General features: G+C 37.6%; 1 protein-coding gene across 1 annotated transcript; it reads right to left on the bottom strand.

The window, feature by feature from the left end:
- Positions 1-526: 526 nt before the first annotated feature.
- On the bottom strand, positions 527-26323 carry LOC139137906 (uncharacterized). The gene is made up of 16 exons (XM_070706161.1): positions 26255-26323; positions 23274-23456; positions 22551-22664; positions 22109-22222; positions 21772-21888; positions 21007-21099; positions 18993-19223; positions 18475-18687; positions 16751-16786; positions 15077-15302; positions 14360-14552; positions 10978-11196; positions 7905-8113; positions 2655-2819; positions 1919-2051; positions 527-912 (listed from the first exon to the last, which is right to left on the bottom strand). The coding sequence occupies exons 3-10, from the start codon at positions 22564-22566 to the stop codon at positions 15136-15138; spliced, it is 987 nt and encodes a 328-aa protein (XP_070562262.1). The 5' UTR covers positions 22567-22664; positions 23274-23456; positions 26255-26323; the 3' UTR covers positions 527-912; positions 1919-2051; positions 2655-2819; positions 7905-8113; positions 10978-11196; positions 14360-14552; positions 15077-15135.
- Between the last annotated feature and the right edge of the window lie 1314 nt (positions 26324-27637).

The following is a 27637-nucleotide window of genomic DNA, read 5'->3' as shown; positions in this document are numbered from 1 at the left end:
GGAGTCAAATACACTTTTATTAAAAATTGGATGAAATTTGTCTCGTCAACAAACTTGCCTCTTTTAACAAATATCGTCTATGAGGTAGGCTTTGCTGGTTTTCGATGATACTGATGAAGTGTGTGCTCCATTTATTAGAAAGATGAAGTCTGGGTTGTGCTGGTACTTTAGAGTACAACGAGATGCTCCTCGGGTCATAGTGTTGACTTGTGCTATAGCAATAAATAATAAGCAGAGTTTGCCTATTTGATTATCGGATTAAAAATAATGAACACATTTCCCTATAACGCACTTCATAACGGAAAAGTAGCTACTGATTACAATATTGAAGCGCATAATTGTGGCATGTCGATTACGTTCTAATCACTATATTAGGTTTGTGTCGTCTTTTTAAGTAACAAGATTGGCCCAGAATAGACAAATCTATACTAACCACAATATAAATGACGTCGTTCGGGGGAAACGAGAATCAAAGACTCTTTAATGAAGGGTATTCAGTCAACAAAGAAATTGAAACACATTATTTCTATAAAACACGCATTTTATTAGAGTTGGAAAATGCTGGTCGAGATACACCTAATATATAACAGCGGCAGGGATCATATATGTTATCCTAAGTTATTGGTCGACAATGCACTCTGATTATCTATGGTAAGTTGACGACATAACCTAAGAACTACCTTTATATATTTCAATATATAAATAAAAATCAATACATCAGTGTACGCAAACGTGTATAACCTTTAATTACACCCTACAATATAAGTTTACACATGTTATGACGTAAATTTACAGTATAACTATACTGTATACAGTATAACTATATTGTGAACCAATCAACCATCATATCTGCAAACAAAGTTTCCAGCGTCTGAACACGGAGCCGCATCCCATAGATAATTTTCTTGCTTTCTGCCAGAGAGAAGTCGTAATAGTAGTAGTTATAGTAGTAATAATAGTATTAACAATAACAGTTATAGTTATTATAATAATATTTATATATGACGGTTTTGTACTATTTTTATATTTCTCGTTGCGGAACGATTGCTTACGGTTAGTGAAGCGCGTCTTGAAAGTGTCATCAGTGAGACGTTCTCTCTGTTGTCCTCCGCTGATACTTTGGCCTTGTAAACCACGCCTTTGACTTGAGAGTTACCCTTCAACGGGCATGTTTTGTATATAATGACACAAATTACTTTAAGTACAAAGTAATGAAACCTGTTACTTAAATTTCATGCATCCTGCAATCTTCAAACAGAAGTGAAAGGATTCCTAGCTCGACACTCTTATATATGTACCATTCTATTTATAGGTGATGTTAAAATTCGATAAATGATATTTGTTTTGGTGGCGACATGTTGAAACCAACTCAGAGCGTTTGTTTAATAGTGTACATTTGTCAGCACTGACAATGTGCAACTTTTTGATATACAAAGATTATATCGCTTGCTTATGTTAGAGTAGCTCGATGCCTTGTCAATAATTGACCACGAACTATCAATGACTTAGCCCTTACTTTTCAAATTCTAATATATATATATATATATATATATATATTATATATATATATATTATATATATTATATAAAATACAATCTAATGGCTTATAGAACCGGGTTGTTCAAAGTCCGTCTTGCTTTATTTCAATCCCGAGTAGCAATAAAATAGCGACGTTTCGGTGCGACTAGCGTACCTTCATCAAGCTATACAACAGCACGAATACAAACGAAACGGGAGGTACCACTGAATGGAAAAAAAATACTCGTGCACACTCGTACACGAAGGGCGAGAATATTACGACGGAGGGATGGGAACTATACATACACACAAAAGGCGACAACATTACAACAGAGGGGTGAGAATTACACACGGAAGACAGAAAATCGCTTAATCTGAATATATATATGCTCATACTTACGACAGTCTCACACATAGGGCTTCTCCAATTGTACTGTTAACTGAGGAGTGCCAAGCACTGAACAGAATAGTCGAATTGTCTGAAAACATCCATTCGTTGGTGGATAGATATCTCCCATCAACCCACCAATAATCTGCATCGGAACAAATGAAAAACAATGTTTCAGTTTTTCGGAGTTTGTTACGAAACAAAAACAGAAAAGGAATACGTTTGCAACGCTTATACCAATTAGCCTAAAAGATAATATCTGTCTTAATTAATTGACGAACTAATAAGATGCTACATACTTTATTTTCATAAAATGTAAATAATTCGCATTGCACTAAAACGCCAAAGACAGCATGTAACCTCCTAAAAAGAAACAACTCAGATGAACGACAAACAATAAATAAGATTAAGAATAAATAAGTAATTTTTAAAAACGTCGGACAGTCCAATTTACGGACAACTTTGCGTTTGAAACATTTCATCTCAATCATTACAATGTGAATAAACGTGAATAAACGTGAATAAGATTATTACCAGAGAATAACAAGTGAATATATTAAACATTTATGATGATGATCCTCGTTGGAATACTTTGGTGCCACTATAAAGGGGAGTAGTAATTCATTTTGACTTTAACACCTTGATAGGTACTATATTATGGTTTCCTGCAACCTGAGGTAGATATCTTTCTTTGTGACTGGCACAATAAACAGATTTGGTAAATTTACACGTGACAGTGAAGACAAACCTGCTTCATCTTCTCTCCTAGACTGCCTGATGAGTCCGACCACGTAGTCATGTTGATCAAGGCTTGTAATTCTGGCCAGATGTCCCCCAACAGATTGTGTCGCACAGTACGCCTGGGCATCTGGCGGAGTTTCAGGCACCATTACCAACTGGTATCTTCCCCTGGCTGATAACAATAAGAGGTTAGTGGTCAATGTTGCATTTTCCTTGTCATGAGGGAAAATGCCAAGAGGATTTGACCGGTTAAGAAGGGCTTGACTACGCAGTTTCTGCGTAGTGAAGTGTCATTACTATTCATGGTGACCCCTGGCCAGCTGTCAATATCTTTGGGGGCTTTGTCTTTTGGCCTGCTTTGCATATGCGTCGTTGGACACGACCTGCCAATCACCCAGGTAGTCAATTAAACTATTAATTGACTGTTTACCGACCCAATTAACACTATCCAGCAGTATCAGTCATATTTTAATCGCGTGGCCAGGGTGGGCACAACGTAGAACGCGTGTATTTCTATGTGTACGTTTACTTGTGGTGTTGTTTGTACCATCGTGCGTTTGAAGTCCTTGTTTCACCTACAGTATTACCTTCAAGGTGACAGGCTTACTATTAAAGTTCAGTATCATTGCACCGAGTTCTGCCCACGGTGAAAACCACTGTTTTGCCTACTAATTAATGCCCGTCGCTGCCCGTCCTGAATGTAGCCTATCTATAGCTACAGTAATCAGTCAATATATAATACCCCGCGCCTTATACTTTTTATATAAACCACAGTCCCTCTATCCACGAGGGACTGTGTATAAACTTATAAAATCATAGTCCGAGCCGTAAAATTGTTGACTTTCGATCCGATATACAGGCTGATCGTTGAATCGCACCGGCGCATCCATGTTTACTTGCCCCATAAGCTTACTACTCTGCAAAGGGTGGGTAGATGGAATTCCTGGGCCAAAAATGAACACCGGGGCGAAACTTTTTGTGAACCCATGTGAAAACATAAATCATTTATCAATTTTGATATATACTCCTAAATTGTAAGTTTGATTGTAAAATCGAGACCACATTCAAGGGCTATGCAGACCGTCCATGTACGCACACAAAGTGACAAGAAGGCGGCAAACACCTACTCACCAAGCACATCGAATCGGCGAAAAGAAGCATAAAAAAGCTAGGCTTATCGCCAAAACAAACGCGCCAAGCGCTAACAAAAACCCATACCAAGCGGCCCTTTTCAGGGCCACCAAATACTCCAAAAAGAGAACTACCAAAAAAAACCATAAAATGACATAGAACACACAAACACTTAAAAGAAATAACAAAAATCGTACACATAACAAACAACTGAAACACAACATCAAATACAAAATAAACAATCACCGTAACGTAACAGAAAAAATGGCCGTGGAAATAAATCAGCTATTTCCAAAGAAAAGCCGACAGCAACATGAAATTCAACAACAACCTATCATCGCTCAAACTATGAAACTCCGTAAAATAGTACTAGGCAAAAGCCTTAAGATTAATTCGGACACCAACAAAACCAAACAGAATAAAAACCACCTCAGGATTTCAACAAATAAAGTAGTAAAATGTGACTACGCTACATCGTGAGACACAAACAATCGCAACAACACCAATTCAAAGAAAAGTCAAATTGGGCTCCACGAACAACAAAAAACAAAAACTTGAAAGCTATCTGAAGCTGCTAAACTCGCACTTCTAGAGATACCCTTTCAAACAAGGAAACAAAACATGTCGCGTGCTAAAAGAATCGCGATAAACCAGCTTGCAAACAATAGACAAATTTCGGAAAAAAAAACCTTCGACAAGGGTCGGGTTTTCGTCATTGTCAACACAAACGATTACGTACTCGAATGCGAAAGGCAATTACGCAACACTCAGTATTATACACAACAAGCCAGAACAAACAGTAAACAAAGTAAACGAACTATTAATCAAAATGTACGAGAACAAGCACATCAACCAGGATACTTGTAAGTATCTTGATCCAATAAACATAAAATCCGTACCCCGCAGTGGTACTTATTGCCTAAAAATTCACAAACCTCCGCAAAAATCTAAAGACACACCAGTTAAAACAAAATTTACGAAGTAAAGAAACATAGAACAAACAAACCGAACCACCAAACGGACTCACAACGTGACCAAAAATTAATATACTTGCCTCGCTAATCGAAAAACAAGAGCACTAAAATGGATTAAAATAAATTTTCACAAACACAAACTAAGGAATGAATCTACACTGCGACGGATGAGAAACCACACTCGGGTTTCGAAACGCGAGCGTCAAAGGGCGACTCTATCAACTTTAGTAACAACATAGGTCCGGCTGCGTCTCGCCATAAGCTTCCCCACACAAACAAAACATTACCGTACACACTAATCCAAACTTCTCTACAAATATCCAAAGCGAAACAAACATTTTTATGAACACACACAATCGGATAAGAATGTAGGAACACATTTTCGAAACGAATGAAACACAAACTCGACACAAAACATTTAGGATAGTTAGGTGGGGAGCCTCTTTCATATTTTTTACATCTCGCTATACTGTCTATGATTCTAAAAATAAAGTCATCTGCCACTTTTTCTGTATACGCGGCTTGGCAAAACCCATCTCTTCAATCGAAAGTCGGGTGATTCCATGGTTCTTTGGGGCACTTAAGTGTACGTCGAGCTTAAGGAATGTGGTTACATTCGCGATATTTATTTCTTCAAGGGCAAATGCATGTAATTCATGTTGTTGGAAATACTGGCCGCTCATAAACAAGACAATAAACTCAATATCTGTGCATCTTTACTTTTATTGTCAAAGTACCACCGACACCCACAAAAAACCAAATGGTTCAGGCCAGGTATTTGCAACTCTGCCGTCAGACTGGTCAACCGGAAATCAACCATAGGTGTCTTTTGGCACGCGTATATGCCAGTCACCTAGGCGACGGTAATCCGCACCACTTATCACCATCGAGAAGGTACTCCTCCCCCTATACCACTGGCGATCCCGCCCTAAAGTCATTACGTCATTTGACCAAGTATTGTTATTGTAATTTCCTGCATAAAATTAAAAGCGAGGTCAACCGGTCAAATCGTCTTGGCATTTCCTGGCATGGTGTCATATCAGCATTCGTGTCACCCGTAATGTGTCAGACACTTTTACGTCAGCCCTGTGATCTGACGAACCTCAATAATTCGGAAGAAGGCGACACCGGGTAAGATCGTTTACTGTACACCCATGCCCGGCATTTGAGTGAAATAAGTACACGACGTCTTTCAATCGTAAAAGTGTAGTAGCATCTTTAAATTTGCGCCCACTGATATAAATTTGAACGGGCGTCATCCATTGATATACATATTCACTGTATTTCATGCAAAATGGTGTCGAAATTCACACAACTAAACTGCCATCAACCACAGGGATTTTCGCAAAGTTTCACTGACCAAAAACAAGTCATCAACATGAATGGCAAGCTAAGTTCACACGTTTTTGAAAAAAAGAACTAAGTGTTTAAATGGGCTTTAAGTGTATTGATCCAAAATTTCCCTATATACATCGTCCCGTCGTTTTCGAATTAGATGGTAACATCTCGTGCAAAGAGCGGTAATCATTCTTCTCTCTCACAGTACATGTCGATAGCGTTACTCAGAAAATGCAAAACAGTGATCACTTTTAATCTGTGCGTATTCCAACGTTGAGAGTAAAATATTTCGGTGATGTTATATGATATGCTTCATCATAACAAAGCATTATGGGTATGTAATAATATTATGCAGATTTCTTTTACTATTTAGGCCAGGAAGAAAAAATAAATTGTTCATCGGAATCGCCGCTTCTACTTTGGCATATTTGGAATTTTTTTTTTTGATCGCGGCAAATTCTTACTTCCGCATTACAAATATTTTAGTACTGCCGCTGGTGGCGCCCTACACTGTGTCGGGTTTTCGCGGGCACGGGATTTTGAATGAGACTTCATACGTGTTCGGACTTAGTTGACCGCCAACACGTTGTTGTGACGTCTGAATTTGGCGAATCACGACGCAAAGTGGGTCGATTTGGCCAGAAATTTGCTCGTTTTGTAAAGGTTAGTACATGTCACATCATGAGTATTAATTTGATCTCGAACATTCGACGTGATGGCCAACAGTTAGTTCCAGAGACGCTATTCAGTGTTTGTCCTGATATTACCGGCGTTCGGCGATTTGTTCAACAAGATCGTGACAGCAGATGGACGGTGCATCCGATTGAATGAAAATTGTATCGAAAGTATAAAAATTTACGGCAATGACAAAACACATGGTTGCGTCGATGTTAAAGTACGATCTGAATGATGACTATATAACTTCACTCGATCACAGTACAGTGTTGTTAGACCATTGTGTAAAATGTGTATATATAGACAGTGGTAAAGAGGCCAAAACATGGAGACAAAGTAAAATGAAAAAACTCAGAGATGCTAGGTCTCGCCGCTCCTGGGACTTGGTCCAAAAATCCGATGAACAAGATTTTTTTTTCTCTGGCCTTAGGATAATTTATCATAATTTATCAATCCCATAAAATTTCCAAATTCATAAAATTTCCAATGACATAAAAATGCCATGACATATCTTTTCATCTGAATTTTGTCTTATTAAGGTAGTATGCGACTTGACCTTGAAGGACTTAAACCTTTGCTCAAACTTTCCTGAAGGAATCTTTCATTAATTTTCTTTCTTTGGGGTCACAGTGCAAATTTGGTACTAGAGAAACGAATTACCCAAGATTTACAGATATCCGAAAGCCAAATGGCCGCAATCCCTATGAGAAAAATAAAATCTTTGATTTTCGAAAAATAAGACGGTCAAAAGTTTTTTATACACCAAAAGCGTTATGATGCACTCCCACAAGTTGTAGATCAGAAAAGAATTTTAAAAGTTTGAGAGTCCGAATGTCTGTCCCCGAGGCGCGATCTACCTTAATAGAGAAATGAGCTCTTCAAGATATAAATTCATTTATTCCATCTGGACTATTTATCGCAGACTTGGTGGCGGAAAACAAAACGTGTAAGTCTCGATACTATCAATTCATAAACATTTATAAACATATAACGTTGCTCATTTTTTGGGCCATCGAAATTGTGTACTTTTGTAAAACTTTCACAGGTAATAGGTACTGCCTACGCCACAACTCATATCAGACACCCTTACTGTTAGTTGAGCAACCTTCATGTGATTACTTTAAGGATTTTCTACTTACCAGGAGCATAACCTTGACTTCACACAGAGATATTGATGCTCGATCTGTTTGTTTGAAGTGAACAAAACGGCCGACCGATCCTTGGTCGCATAAAAAGTCGATGCTACTCTGTCTTGACATCGAGTAGGTGACAGTCGGGCCGCACTGTGCGGCGTCACTCAACGCTACGTTTTTGCTGACAAACACCTTACCACCAACTAAACCTTCGCCTGAAAATGGACATAGGTATGATTATACTTTTCTGCACAGTCATAACGAAATGATGCACAGTCAGCAATATAGCAAGCTAATATCGAATGAGTTGGCGTGGATGAAGTTTGACATAAAAGGTATTGATTCCTCACTGTCTTTTTGTATAAAGTTTAAAAATGATATTCTAATACCATAATTGGTCAAATTTTGCCACTGCAACTCAGCGCATCTTTGTCGATATCGTTCAAAAAATAAATGATGCAGCATTTCGATAGTTTAGACACCGTCCCTCCACCCGGTGGAGGGACGGTGTTTAGATGAGTTTATGTTAGTCACTGGCACATTTGTAAGTATGAATTGGGGAGTTCGGACCGCTTTAAACAAATGAGCCTTCGGCATGCATGGCACATTAAAGACACACTTGTATTGCCTCTTGTGGTTATTATCAATCAGGACGAGGACACGATGAATCTCGGAAGTTTTGCCTCCACTGATTGGGAAATGGCGGTGATACGTCGAATTCCAAGAGTCGCGCTCTTGTTGTTGGCTGTTGGACTCAGAATAAGGCAGTAAAAAAATTTGTATGTTGACTTAATTAAATATCTTAGGTGCAACATAGGTAAATGGTCGGAACCTGGAGTCTTACTTAATTTCATTCCAGATCTTTCTTATGCAAAAGGCAACGGTTATGTTAGTTTTATCAATGTTATAGTGGTCTACATTTTCCTACAGATTCATTTGATGTCGGCTTATTCTACCTCCTCATTAAAGCCCCAATAGCTACGAATTTTATGCATTGTTTTCATGATTCTATTTTCCAAAAGAGTTGATTCGTGTAAATGTGCTAACTGAAAACATTGTGTCGAAGTGTCACTGCTTGCTGATTTGAATCATGGCCACGCGCTTTAACAGGGTAAATAATAAACGGTTGTCGTACTCATCAGCCATTTTCTTTTCGTTTTTTAAATGTCTATAGCCATAACTAAGACATGCCAGGACGAAATTCTTTTAAACTTGGCATAAGGACAACACTCTATAACGTACATGAGCATGTCATATCTTCATGGTACAATCCAATATGGCCGCCATCATGCCATTTTATAATATCCAGAGCCATTACTAAGACTTGCCTTGACAGATTTCCTTTAAATTTTGGCATTAGGACTACACGGTATGACTTACATGTGCACGTCAAATTTCTTCACGATACAATCCCATATGGCCGCCAAGCAGCATTGTTTTTCTGATTTGTATATTCTCACTCTGATTACATAATGGATAAAATGACATATAGTATCTTTCATCATGACAGAACCCAGCTGCTGTTGATTGTGTTTAAATTGAGTATACACATATGTCCTTTGTGCCTTTTCTAATAAATTATTGGTATATTACTTCGCATATATACGGGGTGGAGTTTTGCAAGTGTAGCGCCAAAGGCGCGAGTCGCAGAATACCACAGATATGACCGTAAGTGCCGAGGGCATGGAGGACTGTTATAAGCTGCTACGCCCTCGCCGATAACAGATGAAAAGACTATGTTGTAACCCAACGCACAGGAAATGATTGACAGGTGAAGTGGGTTGTAGGTCAGCCGGTCATGGCACGGCCAGCTTGAAACATTACCAACACAACATGTGCAACAGTAAAGCAGCTTGAGTGCAGTGAAGCTTTGGAGAAACACAGATATTCGCATTGCAACGACTTGATTTCAAAGACAGAAACAATTTAGGGTTGTTTCGCTGGAAATGATGTCTTCAGACAGCGGCTCTAGTACGAGTCAAAACAACTGACGTCAAAGTCAGACAAAATAATTACTATTGCTCACGAGAGGGGTCGAACCTGCGCGATCTTGCATTGTGTTAGTCATGAAAGGTGAGAGGACGTACAACTAAATTCAGAGAGGAACGTTCAAGTTTTTACTGAATTACTCGCAGAAATTTAACAGTCTAACCGCTGCTGCTCTAAAACTAAGACAAGACGACAGACTCATGACCTCACTTGCACTTATGAACTCTATACACAATTCTTCCCCGGCCTCCTCCCTGTTCACGACGTCACATCTCATGAATAATTAATAGCCAGGCAAACCATTCAAAATTATAACAGTCACTTGCGCCAGGCATTGGCTGTGTCCTGTTTTACGGCATGGACGAAAATGGCATAACGACTGCCGACAGTCTAAGATTTTAATGAAACTTAATATTTTTACCTTTACATGCTCTGCATCTCTGCAATATTTACTTATTGTCTCGATTTTTCCAAGAAGATTTTACTGCAGTTCTGTTGCCCTCTACAAAACCCCGGTGCCCTGTACAGGCACATTCTGGTGAACCATATACAGTTCACTTGGAACTTAAAATAAGGCCATCTACTCTTGCAATATCGCATGTGATAGCGCACTCGACGACCACTTGGTTGAAAAAATGTCCACCACTACATACAAGATACTGCCAATGCCTCAATTTCTATCCTAGACTATTTCACTACCACCATCACTGCTGGACTTGGAAAGTGCATCTACAATCACATTTGTGCGCTTACTGTTGCCCATTTGGCGGGTACTGTGTCATTGAAAATGACTTGTTCAATTAAGGAAAAATTCGCCTAAGTGACAAATATTTTAACTCTTAATTTTTTACATTTTTTCAGTTCTACTACTAAGGGGATCATTTGAAAGATTTTTTTGTAAAAAAACTTTCACTGCCTGAGGTTTTTAAATTGAAAAGAATATTTTCCTAATAATGTTAACACAACTATAGCGGCCATTTTGAATCGCAAAAATAGGAAAGTCTGAGCAAAAGTTTAAGTCCTTGAGGCGCATTCCATAGCAGATATCAGTGATTTCATCATACATAGGTGGAAAATGATAACAACCCACCACAACAGTCGGTCCTGGTGAAAATGACGACGCGCTCGATTCGATGAGGTTCAGCTAAGTCAACTCTCCACCACGGATGTGAATCACCCGAACCACTAAGGGTGCATTTTCCTTGCTCGAAATGACCCGAACTGTATCCGTCGACAGCCTTGTCAGCCGGACCATTAGGATGTGAACTTGACTGCCAGGTCAGTCTTCCAAAAGCCACATTTGCTGTCACTGTTGAAGACATTAAAAAAAATTGGAGTGTTGTTTGCAGCAGATATTAAACCGTGACTACAAATTTTAGGTTGGCTCTAAGTCAGCCTAGTTTAAAAAAAAACGTGAACACATTACTTCAGCCCTGGGTGGGCGTTTCTTCGGCCTAATTCATGTTGGGTATTAGCGATGAGTTCAAAACATAGAGAAACATAGATAGAGTGGCAACGGGTATTGTTTAAGGCGTGAAGCGGTTACGTAACCCATCCATGTTCGCCTCGCCTCAGGTTGCTCTCGCCTCTCTTTTTCCGAAGAGTGCCGACCATGAATCCTTCGGTAATTTTCGGATTTTCGCCAATTGTTAAGCGAAAGTATGTTCGGCAAAGTTTGTGTTGTTGTTGTCGTGTGGTGCTGAGCAGAATTGACGTGCTGGCGAAAACGGGAGTGTTTTGAGCTTCAGGAAAATGAGTTTTACCGTTTTAAAAATTCCTCTCATATTTTTATGAATTTATAATGAGTGTGTTTGATCCAAATTTGAAAGTCTTTTATCGATACTGTCTGGTTTTACTCAATGGTTTACGGTCAGTCATACCGTCTTTTACACGTGCGTCAAGGAAGGACATGTTTATGAAACTGCTGGCGTGTTATGTTTTGATTGGCGTGAAGCAGTGTTTCTGGCCTGAGAGCTCACAAAGTAACTATGGTTGCTACGCGACTGGCAGTACGATGCCATCTCGTCGTATTTTGCGCATAATCTCGTGTAATTATCAACTACAAACAAAGCCTCCAAAAAGTTTAACACCTTTGGAGCTCATTTTAATATGAAAAGCCAATAGTCTACCGAGACGACCATGGAACAAAAGGCATGCAAGCGTTGCGACTCTGTCTATGATACTCTGTGGTCAAAATAACTGTGCGGGAGAGCTTAGCTGCGTCATATTGTACAGATGCCAATCCGATGCATGAATCGGTTGAATGGCGAAATGAGAGCGTTCGCTTTCATTTAGCGACTTTTCATGAAAAACCTTACTGACCATAAGTCCAATGTTAAAACAGCGTGCAATTCTCTAGCAATAAATGCTATTTGCCTCGTGTGTACATGTAGAAAGGCTGCCTACAATATTATTAAAAAGTTTTGAAGAGTGAGAAAAGGATTGACATACGACTGTTATCCATGCCAGCTAATTAGAATTCGAGATTCAAATATTTTGTGAACGTGGACAATCTTTTTCAACTGTTATCATGACCTCAGGCCAGGCAAAGAGGCCCCTGTGTTCTATGCAGCTTTATTGAAATTGATGAAACTTGCTATGTATATTGAAGATACCATGATACAACATTCTTGAAACTAATTAAGCATTTTAATTTCAGCCAATTCCTTATTTGCATATTTAATGAACTTTCCTAATTAAGAATATATACCTGAATTAACTTGATCAAGGTTGATGAGATTTGCTATGTACATTGAAGATACTAAGATACAACATTATTGAAAGTCAATTAAGCATTTCAACTTCAGCCAATTCCGTATTTGCATATGTAATGAACTTTCCTAATTAGGGATATATATCTTAATTGACTCTACCAAAGTTGACGAAACTTGCTTCATATATTGAAGATACTTAGATACAACATTACTAAAAGTCGTTAGGCATTTTTGCTTCAGCCAATTCTTAATTTGCATATTTAATGAACCTTCCCAATTTGGAATATTTATCTGAATTGACGAGACCAAAGTTGACGAAACTTGCTATGTACATTAAAGATACTATGATACAAAATTATTGAAAGTCATTAAACATTTTTACTTCAGCCAATTCTTAATTTTGCATATTTAATGAGATCATTTCTGTAAATTCCCTATTTGAATATTTAATGAACTTTCCTCATTAGAGATATACAATGAGATTTACTTTATCAAAAGGGCAAAATATGCCATGTACATTGATGGTTATACCAGGTTAAAACAATATTGAAAGTCATTCGCATTTTCATATCACCTAATTTATAATTTGCATATCTAATGAGCTTTCACAGTTTGGCATATATAGCTTGAAGGACTTGACCAAAGGCAACTATGCTCGCTATATAAAGTGGTGATAAAATGACAGTAGTCAAAGAAATTTAGTATTTTTATTTCAGCTAGTTACATATTTGTATACTTATGACTTTTAGAATTAATCTGTGGTGAATATTGTTCATTATGTTGATCATAACACTTTGAATGAAGTTGCAAACACGTGGCAAAGGTTCAAATTTACACATAACTGCAATATATAATGAAACACTTGAGCATTTTCAGTTCATTTCTGGTGTAAAATGCGTTTGAACTGCACCAACGAAATCCACATAGAACACACACCACAGTGGGTCTGAGCGCTTTCTCTGAGCGCTTTCACCCTCGCGAATACTTTGTGAGAACTCTGAAGTCAATGATTTCTTCAATTTTAGCGATTTTGAGAAAAGTGCAGTGGTCGCCCTGAAGCGGTCGGCAGTTCATTTTATTGACGAAAATGAAACTGAAGTGGTTATATGTGGGCATGACCTGGCATCGGTCTGGTGCACTCTCTGCACTGAAACCGAAGGCATCTGTTGTCTTCCTGTAATCGTCAAATTTGCTTGTCCATGTTTCAAGGCACAAACTAAGGGTTTCACAGATGCACATTTTTTTTGTTAAAAGGACGTTCCCGGATTTGTTGGTATAATAACATGAATAAATGTCTCCACGCTGACAATTCATTACGTCTATAACTGACCTTGGGCGTTGGGAAAGCCAACTTAATGCGCATGGACCGGCTCTATACCTCGCCCGTTATTTTATGCACCTCCCGCCCTTTGTCGTTGAATCATTGAATCGTCAATAGTCCGCGCTTCGCCGATCATTTCTTCGAGATGAGTGTGGCAATAACGCCAAATATTTATTTTAATTGGACAGGAGCGATCACTGAATATGTCATCAATGAGAATAGAAGGTCAATATCATGATTAATGGCGAAACGTTAATCCTTCAGGAATATTCGTAACATCTGAATGTGTAAGAAGGATGTCTGCACCTAATTTCCTTCAGTTCCGAGCCGTAGTTCATGAAATATGAATTTGCTCTGTACTTGATTGAGTAGGTCAATGTCATTGCAACAATATTCCCTTCACTGGTCATCAGTTGGGATAAAAGAAAAACTCTTGCCTGCTTTTTGGCAAATGTATCGAGACGTCTGAATGTAATAATCCAGCGGTCGGTCATTCCAACTTTTGTCTGGGGTGCTTATTACCAATTCTACGCTTTTCTTCACATTACCATTATTTGGTTCGCCAACTTTCCATGGCATGAAACTCACATCGACAGCTGAACCATCAGACCATTTGTAGCCTTCGCCAGGCTGTTAAAAGAAAAACGATCGGCTAAAATATGGAATATTTCCTATAAACTTGTGTTAATAACAAGTCACATTTCTCTACCGAAATCACAGCTGTGTTACTTTCCTATAAATTCATCTTATTAAATGGGTAGTACAAGGTTAAGTCAAACGGTGCTTTCTTAAAGATTCAGTCTCTATGAGCTACCCCATTGTTGCATTCGGCGAATGAATACAATCAGCTTCTCAGGCACATGTGGCTACTAACACAGATGCTAGGGCGGTTAAGTCCGACATTTTCCGGCATTAAACTAATAGTGAGCGGGAAAATTTCGATTTCTATGATGTCAAACTCGTCGTCAGATGACTCTAACAACAACCGCTGATGACATTGGGATAAAAACCATTCTTTTAAAACCCCCACCCCTCTCAAAATATGCAACATGTGGAACAGATGATGCATGATCCATGACTTTTAGATAAGTCACCAATTTTGTTATTATTATTTCCAGTCGTGGTTTTGAGCTTCACAAACCAGAAACACTTACGGTATATACTAAACCGATGAAAGGATGACATATCCATAACGGTGAACATCCGTCTGTATTTAGCTTTGCAACCTCTGACGACAGAAAATCATGGACCTCTCGTGTATCTTTCGCGAGATCCCGCCTTGACTTTGACAATAAACGTCGGCATCGGTCCAGGTCAACTGGTTTGTACCGAAATAGTAACACTTATCGCCAAAAGGTTTCCAGTCTGATGGACACTCAACTATTTCGAGAGTAAACAATATTAAATCACAAAAATGTTCTTATGATGTAAATGCAAGACAAAATAATATTACCATTATTACAGCGTAAGATATATATATATATATATATATTATATATATATATATATATATATATATATATATATATATATATATATATATATATATATATATATATATATATAAAATGTATCGCATGCGCCACAAAATTGCAATACTAAAACTTTTGCTGAAACTTTCTTCATGGAGTGTTGAAACCTCTTCCTTTCGATATAAATCACAAAAATGTTCTTATGATGTAAATGCAAGACAAAATAATATTACCATTATTACAGCGTAATATATATATATATATATATATATATATATATATATATATATTATATAATGTATCGCATGCGCCACAAAATTGCAATACTAAAACTTTCGCTGAAACTTTCTTCATGGAGAGTTGAAACCTCTTCCTTTCGATATCAAAATTAAAGTAATGGATCACCGTGCACTTTTTACAAGAGAAGCAAACTACCATTGGACGCCATTCAATTTCAATGAAAACAGTATGACGGGAAAACCTCATTAATGCCAAGGCCTTCCTAATAAACCCACAAGCGTAAACCAAAAACATAATATAAAAATTTGGAAATTCCAAACATTGGTAATTTGGAAATGTAGATTTTAAGATGCACGAAACTTCAGTAATCGATAGCATTCGAAAGAAACGGTGTTATGCGCATGCGAAAGTATTTTGAAAAAGGCGCGACTTTGTAAATTGCCCTCTGTATTTTGACCCTAGATTTGATACACAGTATTCTGTAACTTATTGAGTTTTCCTTGGATATCTTTATGCATTTTCATGTCTACTTTTAAGAACAAAAATTTGTCATCATCAATCATTATCAATTTTGATCGCAGATACAAACTTTTGGTTTCCTACATAAGAGATTGGTAAATATTGTCGTCTTTTGCCGCAGTAATTAGTAATTCTTTGTCAGTTTTTTTCTGGGTATTTTATAGAACAGATATCGATCTCAGAGAAAATACAGGAATGGATTAAACGACTGTAAACATGAAATAATCTATATGTCTATAACGCTCTGCTGGTTTGGCATCAAACACGTCGATTACCAGCGGAACCAGGTGTACTCATATATATATATATATATATATATATATATATATATCGAAGTATACAGATGTCCTCGAGGGAAATTACAGTGCTCAATGCAAAAAGCAGAGCGTTATAATAAATAAACAGATTACTTCAAGTACAAAGTAATGAAATCATTACTTTGTACTTGAAGTAATCTGTTTATATATATATATATATATATATTATATATAATATATATATATATATATATATATATATATATATATATATATATATATATCCTCAGGGAATATTTAAATTAATATCACATTTATCTTTAAATAATTGATTTCTTACCAGAGTCAGCGACAGGTGGGATTTCATGGAATCCTTCTGTTGATAAAAAATTATTTGAATACAAAAGATTGAAATTTTTGACAGTAGTAATATCCGTATATCATAAGATTCTATTAATCGGGTTAAATGTACTTATGTGTAAAGAATTGTGAAATCTGATCATAAATATCGGCATTCAAAGTTGCAGAGTGGACTCTATGGGGGAAAAATTAAATTTGGGATTTTCGAAAAACTAAGACGGTGAAAGTTTTCCTTTCTCAAAGAGCTTTCAAATAAGCCCCACAAGTTGTAGATAACAAAATAATTGTATAAATTTGAGATTTATAATATCTCTCCCCGAGGTGCGCTCTACCTTGAGAGATTAGATTGCAATTCGACGTTAGTCATTTCCCAGACTCGAAAAATAAATAACTATTAGTTTACTGTCCGATGTGCCTTAAAGTTTGTGTATATCGTGAACACGTTTTGGTTCCCGCCAAATGCATTCCCTTACATTAGACCGGATGAGAGACAGAATTGACCGTGCATATAATGGAACTTCAAGAAATTCATGGAGTGGTTCTTCATCAAATCAAACTTGCAGCACTCCCAAATTTGTCAATTTCGGACCAATCCTGACGGGTGTGGTGGCATGGCAGAAGCTATGCTCACCCACGATTCCGCCCACCCAGTACAGCTATGTTACTGTTATATGGCATACTTAACATCGTAAATAATAATAATATCTCATTGGACAAGTTTTGATGCCATAATCCCAGAAAACCCGGCAATATCGTATAACACTATGCTGAGCTCATCTACTTCAAACTTTTGTATCAGTGAGTTTATATATTAAAACTCAAAAAAGGAATTATATGCGTCTACAGGGAAAATGGTGTCTGCCTCGAGGGTACATAGTTCCTTTTTTGGCCTATAGTTTTTTTATATGCATACCTGAGTCTCTTACATAGTTTTCACTTCAAATTTTGTGGTTGATTTGCAAATGACAGTGGTTGGCTTGAAATGCACGATGGACAAAAATCCGTTAAAATAAAGGATTTCTATCATCATCGAATTGATATATTTAAATCATTATTATTCGGCTCATCTGCTTATTATTCAAAAATTTAAAGCCGGATTTACTATGTAAAACATAGAAGTTCTATAGTTTTAAATCCTGAAGTTGTAATTTGAAAATAGGTCCGGTTCACTTTCGGTCAAATGTGATATTTTATCCCAAACAAGGGACTGTATGCCCGAGAGTAGGTTACCATTTGCTCGACGTCTGGCGGGTGAATGGTCTCCTGCCTCGAGAGTACAAAGCCCCTTGTTTTAGGCCATAATATTTTTATTACATGTCTCTCTTTCATAGTTTTCAGTCCAAATATTCAGGTTTATTGGTAAATGACAATCATATGCATTATTTCCTATTTTAGACGAAAAATCCTTTCAAAATTGGAACGATTCTATCATCGAATGACACGGTGATATTTAAGTCATTGTTATGCGGGTTATTAATTCTGTTATGCATAGAAACCGGATTTCCAATGTAAAAAATGTAATTTGAACATTTTTAATTCTCAAAGTTGTCAAGTCGAAATGTTGTCAAATGACTCTGCGGCGGACCGCGACCTCATCAACGGGTTACCATAGAATCCTATGTAACCCTCTGAACAGTAAACATTGAATCCTATGGGGCGCGCGACGTTAGATGTATCAGGCGTGTAATAATGCAATTTACAAACCTGGTACCATGACTTTGACCTCACACAATGCTAGGCTCTCCCTATCGCCGAGTAGACGGCGTATTTCAAGGTATCGACCAACTGCACCGAGAGCACATTCAATATCGATTAACCAATCTGAGGCCATCGTGTCGTGGACAATGCCACAAACATTCGGATCAGACATATCGTAATGTCTCGAAACCCGTACTTCTGCTTCAGAAATGCTTCCGGCTGGGCAAAAATAATTTAAATAAAACAAACAGTTTCAAGTGTGGATTAACTTGTAATACCTAACTACAATTAAAACAATTACATCCATGCAAAATATCACAATTATACAGTTTGAGTTTGAGGTATTCAATCATCTTCAAAAAGGAATTTTGTAAGCTAAATACATTTTCATGAAAACAATGTTTATTCCTGTAGGGAACCTTTTATTTTTATTTTTAATGAGGTGTGACCTATCAAACCACAAAATCAGGCGAAATCTAAAATGTTCAGCAACATTTCCCTGCTCGGGAACTCGTATATCTTACCACAGCAATCTTGTGGTGTTGATATGGTGACGCGGGAGACACAGTAAACTTGACCAAGGTCAACTTTCCACCAGCCTGCTTCACCCGTTTGATTGCCAGTGATAGCACATGAAAGACCACCCGATGAATCCGGGTTGATAACGTCATCGACGGCTCGGCTTGCATAGTTATCTTGATGGGTGCTAGATTGGATCGCCCACTTATTCCGTGCGATATTCGTTAAAGTTGTCCCTGTTCATAAAAACATTGTTTCTAAATCAATATACTAATGAACTGTAAAAAATTATAATAACTTCTCTCCACATACTTTGAGCTTCAAGGATCGGCAGCATTTTGTCGGTCTATCACTGTTAGAAATGCTTAACGCCAGCTCACGCATTGATTTTCTTGCTTCCCGTATTGTTTGGGCAAATAATCTTAGAGGTCCTAGTTTAAGCTTTACGATAAATTAAATGTTTCGCATGCGATTCGTTCATAGTTTTTTTTGTCGTCGCCAGAGCAAGTTCATGCTTAAATGAAAAGACCCAAAGGTTACACGCGTCTTGATATTTTCCTGGTGGAAACTTTACAATTGCCTTTCATAGTGCAAGGATAAAATCCCGATCGAATCACCGCGAACAGTCTTAGACTTTACCGATTTTTGAAATCCAAAGTTATTCGGCGTTAAGTGCACTATGAAAAATCCAAATCTCGCTTTTCGCAAACACAAGAAAGTTAGAAAGTCGTGCACTGATAAATTTTAGGTTCAGGCTATGCAAGGTTTATAGAATCGGTAAATATTTGAGTCCGAACATCTGTTTCAAAGGTGCATTTACCGCCTTACAATCTACGCTTGAAGGTTACTGGATATAAACCTTCGCAAATGAATGGAAAGGATTTTCCTGGGCCTTCAGCATGATTTATACCTGATCCTAAGCTTGAAGGCTCCCTGGGTTACAAATATTTATTGCGAAATGTCGTTTGTATGCGACAACCATTACTCTTGAAGTCAATCGAATTTTTACTTCACAAACAAAACGAAATATAGAAATTTGAAGAAATAATAATTATTATGAATAGAAATTGAAAGAAAGTTGTACTGAAAAAAGGTAAAATTAAAATTGTTACAACAAAAGCTCCTATAGGAGATGCTCGGTGACACAAAATCAAGGTCGACTGCTTATGGAAACTCAGCCTTAACGATTCTCAAACAAAATTTTTGGCATACGATGAACAGACTGTTTCATATACACCTAGACCATACCTGTATCCGTTGACATATGCTTTCTTTCTTTTCTTTTTCTTTTCTTTTTTTTGAATGTTGCCATGACAAAACTGAAACGCATCGGGAAACGAAGGCTGTACAGCAGTAAGCATGACCATGTCTGGACTGAAACTAGGGCGCCCTCGAGCGACGGATCTTTAGTCTATACCGTCTATACCCAGGTCCAAGTGCGTTTGGAGAGTAAACAGATTGCGCATAATGCAAACGATCGTGACCATTACCAACACACTCGTTATGCAGATCCATGCCCTGAATACACCAGCCCAAATTCAGTGTTAATCCAAAAACCTGGCATTTAAATGCGGGGCTACATCACTACTTTTACAGTATCATTGTGTTTGTGTTGGTCTTCTTGTTTTTTCCTTTCTTTTGTTTTGCCGGCTTCCATCGACAGGGCACAACTCGTAAAACAAATACCCCACCTACCGTTTAGACGATGGCTACAGGGATAGATTAGAACAGGATTATCCGTTGTGTTTTATGGAGCAGTCTGACCAAGGTCAGGCACTGTGGTATTGAATATCAACGAACTAAAGTTTGTTCACAATTCATCGCATATTCGAAAAAAGGGCCAGTTACCACAACCAACGGATGAGTAGCTATACAGGCCGATATGCAATTGTGGTAAAGTAAAGAACTTAGCGGCACAGAGAAGTCGATAATAATTTACCTAGGGTCACTTAGAAGCTTAGAATAAGCGCCAGAAATGGGTTATGTGTGATGATGTGACATTTGGACCCCTTGACTCACCGTTAGCGCCACTGCAGTTGCAGTGAAATCCGTTGACACCGTCAACACATTGACCTCCGAAGCATACATCATCAGTAAGGCAGTCGTCGATATCTGCGAGTTAGAAAATGGAAATACACTATTCAATTCGCCACAGCAGGAACATATCGAGCCAAATTATCTCCTTACGATTCAAGGGTGCCTCTGTCCACGATCAAAAGAAAACATTTACAGAGTGAGTCTCAACGAATGTATTATTTGAAGTTCAATAGAATGTTCTCAGTGAAAGATGACGTTTAATTTGAGTGACATATATGACTATTACAGCAACTTGTCCATAGTACGTATAAATGTTAAAGCGTGTGTGATTTCGCCGTTTTGAAACATCTGTAGTTATCGGACTACCCGTGATCTTGAATTGCAATAAACATGACACTATGACTACGTCTGCTTGAAGGAAGGATCACCTATACTTATTTATTGGCATAAATGTGTCACTGGAAAATATCTAGAAGGTTACTCGTCAATTTAAGTTTCGATACCGTGTACTCGAATCCCTTTACGGGATTGAATTGGTATTAGTGATCATTCTCTGTACTCATTCGTCAACATAGCTTACAAAAACGCTCGCACCCCATCTCTCACAAAGTGTTCTGACTTTACAATAATCAAGAGACCGATCGGTATTTAATAAAACCAGAATGGCGTCCAGAAAGACTCAAACCAAAGTGTATGATAACACCAGGTAGGGAGAGACTCCCTTCCTACCTCAATGATAACACTTACTGATTTCACAAGCCCTGCCGGTAAAGCCACGCACACAACTGCAGGCATGGGTTTCGTCCGCGACGTTGAAAACACACGAGCCACCATTCATGCATGGATTCGGTAAGCAAGTGTTTTCTATGTACATATGGAAAACAATGAACTAAATTTAAGTAATGCTGTTTGGAAAAGTTCTATCAACAGTAGTTATACTGAAATTGAACAAGGCATACAGGTGTAATTTTTCAGCATACATTCACCTGCCCGTCAAATGTGTACAAAATGCGACATATGGACCTGTAAAATTCGCGCAAACATCTGCACTCTAACTAGCAAAACAAGGAGGAAATACCGCTACCTATCTCACAGAGTCTTCCTCCATATGGCACAATGCAGTGACAGACATATCCACCGAGCAAGTCTTCACAGGTTCCGCCATTCAGGCAAGGACCAGACTGACATTCGTCTTTTTCTAATTTCGTAAGGAAAATAAAGGTCAGTTTGCACTGATATAGACCTTCCTCGGTTAGTGTTGACACGAACAAAATATTCTCCCTTCGTGAATGTTTATTTCATAGCAGACATACTCGTGCCTGGACATTTATGTCAAACGGAAGAAAATGCACATCATTAGTGATTCATTTGCAACTCTATATAACGGCACTCGCTTTGTTCTTCGTTTGATAACGAGATTATCTTCAATATCATGAAATTCGGTAGATTGTCGATGAGTCAGGATATACTTCTCTAACTTTTGGAATAAAGAAAAGAAGCAAACGAAGAGGTAAATAGATACTCACCTATTTCACAGTGCATTCCTTGGTACAGAGTGGTACAATGACAGATATAGCCAACTCTTGTGCTTTCACAGGTGCCACCGTGAAGGCAAGGGTCCGACAAGCATTCGTCAATGTCTGCGACAATAATCAGAATAATATGAAGAAGTTCGATTTCGCATCACAATGTTGACAGACACTGCCAGACGGATCTAGTTTACATGTCATTTCTGAGAATGAACTTCAATGCGCAACATACACACCACAAAGTTGATGTAATTCAAGCATAAATATGAAATAAAAGACAGCGTAAAAGATAATGACTAACAGTAACAGCAGCGTTACACAATAGTGGTGAAGATATTATGGTTGACATTATCATCTCTCTTTCAGTCAATGGCACTTGTAATTAATTCACGTGAAATAGCCGTTCGTAGAATAAGCAAACTCGAATAAATACATACACACATACTCTCTCTCTCTCTCTCTCTCTCTCTCTCTCTCTCTCTCTCTCTCTCTCTCTCTCTCTCATACACACATATACAATACATACATACATACATACATACATACATACATACATACATACATACATACATACATACATACATAATATATATATATATATATATATATATATATATATATATATATATTATATATACCATCGTCCTTTTTCATTGTAAATTGTGAGAGTTCTGTGTTTTCAAGAATAGAATAAATGCTGAATAAAGAGTGTGATGGTACCTGATTGAAGTTTGGTTGACTTAAGCAACTCTCCCTGTCGAGCATTTTGAGTGTCGGGGTTATGTTTTGCCGATAAAGCACTGGAAGTCGCAATAACAGCGATTCCACTGATGACTCCTAGTGTACAAGGATCACTATGATCGCTCTTTTTCGCAGCTTGCTGTCTGCTTCCTCGCCGGTATTCTAGACGAACCAGACCAACGCACAGTTAAGCACAGGGAGCTCTTCTTCTTTGTTTATGTGTGTAAGTGTTTGTGTTTGTTTATTTGTTATTTTTATTAAAATAGTGTTTTTGTATTTGTCAATAAAGAGCACTTTCTTTCTTTCTTTCTTTCTTTCTTTCTTTCTTTCTTTATTTCTTTCTTTATTTATTTATATGTATTTTCGATGGTTATGGTAAGGGTTAGGCTTAAGTTAGGGTTAGTGTTAAGGTTAGACGTAAGTCATTACATCTAACCCTAAGCCTAACCCTAATATTATGCTAATCATCGGAAATACATATAAACAACAAATAAATAATAAATAATTAAATAAATAAATAAATAAATAAATAAATAAATAAATAAACTGCTCTTTATTGACAAAAATAAACAAAACAGGTTTTCGCTATTATTTTATTAGAAATAACAAATAAACAAACACAAACACTTACACACAAACAAACAAACACAGACACACATAAACAAGGAAGAAAAGCTCCTTCAGAGTTAAGTACCCTAACTCACCATTATTACTTCCAGACGTTGACACCATGATCATGAAATCAATCTGGGTATGAACGAGCGTGTCGAAAGACGAGGCATAAAATGTTTCCTAATGTATGAATTTGTATAAACAAACCAGAATACAGTGACTTTAATGGGGGGGGGGGATAAATATTAGAAAGAACACTTGAATCTTCCGCTAGCTAACAAAGAATTTGAAGATCCGGGAACTTCATTAAAAGTTGTCAGACGGATGAGTCTTTGAAAGATAATGGTATTTTAGCTTTGATCTTTTTGTTTGTTTATGTCGCAAGTGTAACACAGTTCAGCGTGGGCCTGGCATTGGTCAATCTTCCCTGAGACAACTACCACTTTGTGGCAGCTGTCTGAAGTCTTGCCGAAAAGAAAAAAAACCCAGATAAATTACTTCATTCTCATCTCACCCATGCATCCAGGGAGTAAAATGTCGGCAGGTAGGTTGTTTTGAAATTTGAATCTGTGAAGAATATATCTTCCTTGTAAAAAATGGTGATAGCCCAAAAATGAACACGCGAAGACAGGCCGGGCGAAATTCCATTTGAAGAGAATGCAATTGATGGATATAGGTAAACACACATAGAAATTAACATGTACAGCCCACCGTAAAGCATACCATTTCAAGCTCTAAGGAGAGTCACGATTCAAAATATCCATTGACATAAATACATGTAGATGTTCATGGCTCTTGAGCTTTATCATGTCTCGGAGACACAAATTCTACGCTCAAAGTTCTTGCGATACAAGAGACGTTTAGTAACAATCACCGGTAAGTCAGTGGGCCCACTAGCCATACTTAAACGTTTACATACTTATTTGGCATATGTCCAAACACGTCACTTTGTCATGAGCTTCAAGATTTATCCACGTCTTTATACTCCCCGAACAAATCTATCGAGATGATTACCTTGTCTTTGCGATAGGAAATTTTTTAAATTACCTATATGTTGTTGAGTTGTTTTTTTTTAATTTGGTATATGACAATTGACCTGAAGGGTGAATCCTCGGAAGTGTTACAGATTATTATCTGCAATTTAATTATTTTTTGTGTGTACACAGTGTATTAGAATACATTGCATACTACATTTCAAAAATATCAAAGAGTTTAGAAATACAGATTGTGCATCTAATACTCCGTAAGACTTTCCACTTGGTAATGCTTGGTGAAATATTTAAAAAAGATACTATTCAACAACAAAGCATTTCAAACTGATCGATACTTCATAAAAATTACTTTTTTTCTGCTCGTCATGTCTTGTCATTTCAATCAATCTGTTCATCGCTCTGTCTGCTTATCCCCGGGATTGTTGCTGTGCGTTGATGTGTACCAAAACCTGGTATATGGTTACTTTTAGAATTCCGATCCACTCAAAAATTAAAAGTCTTGCATATAGCAAATACAAACGATTAGTCTGAATTCTTACAAAATACTGCTTGAAAGATTACATCGACAAGAGGGTTTCCCTGTTGTGTCTTTATTTCTTGTACATAACTTTTTTGTGATTCGTTTTGTACATTTTTTGCATGGGTAATATTACTTTAATTATTCTACTGCTCATAAAGTGTAAATAAATAAATAAATAAATAAATAAATAAATAAATAAATAAATAAATAAATAAATAAATAAATAAATAAATATTGGTCAGTCGACCATGGTCAGTCGAGCATACATACCTACTATAGAACCCAAATGCACGATTTAGCCACCCTATCCCCTGACTCTTAAATCGAAGAAGTGACCATTGACAAGATATAAATTTTAACTTCAGCGAAAGGCGGGTCCTTTGGCAAGGAATTTAGGCATTTGAGTCTCATACTAATTTTAACGTAAAGAGCATAATGTTGTAGTCGCCTACTTTGCAGATTGAATGTATCAGAAGTAGCGATGGGTTAGTCTGACTCAAAGTTGAAACTTCAAATGGCTACAAAAGCCAAGGACGGTTACAGAAAAGGAGAGGGAAAAGGCGAAACATCGCCAATTCTACACGTGATTTGAATCAGAATTCGATGATTTAAAATGAGAAATTTCCAAAATTTTCAAGGCAAATGTGTGTCAGCTACACAAGGTGCCGTAGCAATTTTCGATTCCCATGCACGAAGCATAGGAATTTGAACAGCCACGGAAAACAAGGTGTTGATAAACATGCACACGGAAAACATGTCATGTATTGTAGGTTGTCAAGGTAAGCGCGACGTAGCTATTCTAGGCTCGCAAATTTTTGACTAGATGATGCACATACCTCGTCGCCTTCATTAGGTGCCGGTTGAACGGTGGACTTCATGGTAGGCAGCTGTCGAACAAATATCACAGATTGTCGTCGTCTTTCCTTGTAGTTTTTATGGCAGCCAGCTTATTTGCCCATAATACAGTTTTAGTAGAAATTGCCTTTATTGCTGTCAAAAATACAATAATATGTGATAAACCCCATTATATGTTTAGAACCGTGTGTCTGGTGCAAATCTCCTCCACGGCTATCCATCCTTTGTTCTTTTTTCCTTTCGTAAACACACACACACAAGAAACATTGGAGAGATTTTTCCATTGTCAGCTTTAGAGTTCATTGGCAATCTTAAAAAAAGAAGCTTTTTGTCATAGGAAATCGCAACAACGATGTAACCAGAAGCAGAATTGCAGTTATAACCAGATCACTGCAAGATAATGCGATCTTTAATCCTTGCACATTAATCCGTGTCGTATTATCTGCCTCCATACATTCTCTGCAAATGCAATCCTCAATGAATTCTGTTCATACACAGAATGTGACGTCACAGCCATGGGGAGTGACTACAAAGCATTTTAAGCATTTGGTCGATGACTTGAGCTTCGGGTGACCATTTCCATAAAATATTATGTTGCATAATTATCTGTGTATAAATGTTATTAAACTTGGTTCAACTGGGTGAATTATAAAAACAATAATATCATTTGTAACAGCTACTCTTTTGTCTCTCCCATGAACCTATTTGGAATTTTACAGCCCAGGCCAGTTAGGTCTTCTTAGCGATTGGACGCGTTACCTTTGAGTCTGCTCAGTATGAGTTAGTTTCTGTCGGATTCCCCGGTATAGCGTTCACCCCACTCAACGCGTTCACCGCACTCAAGCGCTTCACATGAAAACAGAACACAAATCATCGCGTTCACCCAACTAAAACATTTACAAATCACAGACTTGAACCAATTCTAAAATGTTATGTCCAATGCATTAAAGTGCACTGTTCTATTCAACTATTATTACCGAGGGTGGGTTTCTGTTGCTCTTTGAAAGCTCATACCGCTTAGATTTTCCTGAGGATGAACAGAGGACTAGCACATGAAAACTGCTGCCCCCAAGTTTCTGTATTTTTTATCGTCTTGTTGTTCAGAGCATATTGTCTGCTATTTTGGACATATATGGTATTTGTGGATCAAACGATAAACGTTTGATGTGGAGTACCTCCCTTACTGTAAAATGCCCTCACCCTTAATTTCTCCTCTTTTCTAAAATGAATCTGATTATCCATTGGAATTGAAGCATACTTCAAGTATATGTGACAGATGTTATTCTGAGCTTTATTCACTCTTAACATACGGAGCGTCACACAAGCGCCCCGAGATATGTTTTTTCAACTGCAATGGAAATTGA

The sequence above is a fragment of the Ptychodera flava genome, chromosome 8, assembly GCF_041260155.1.
Source record: "Ptychodera flava strain L36383 chromosome 8, AS_Pfla_20210202, whole genome shotgun sequence".
In the NCBI taxonomy this organism is placed as follows: Eukaryota; Metazoa; Hemichordata; class Enteropneusta; family Ptychoderidae; genus Ptychodera; species Ptychodera flava.
Note: the sequence above shows the minus strand (reverse complement) of the source record. Positions and strands in the feature narration are given on the sequence as shown.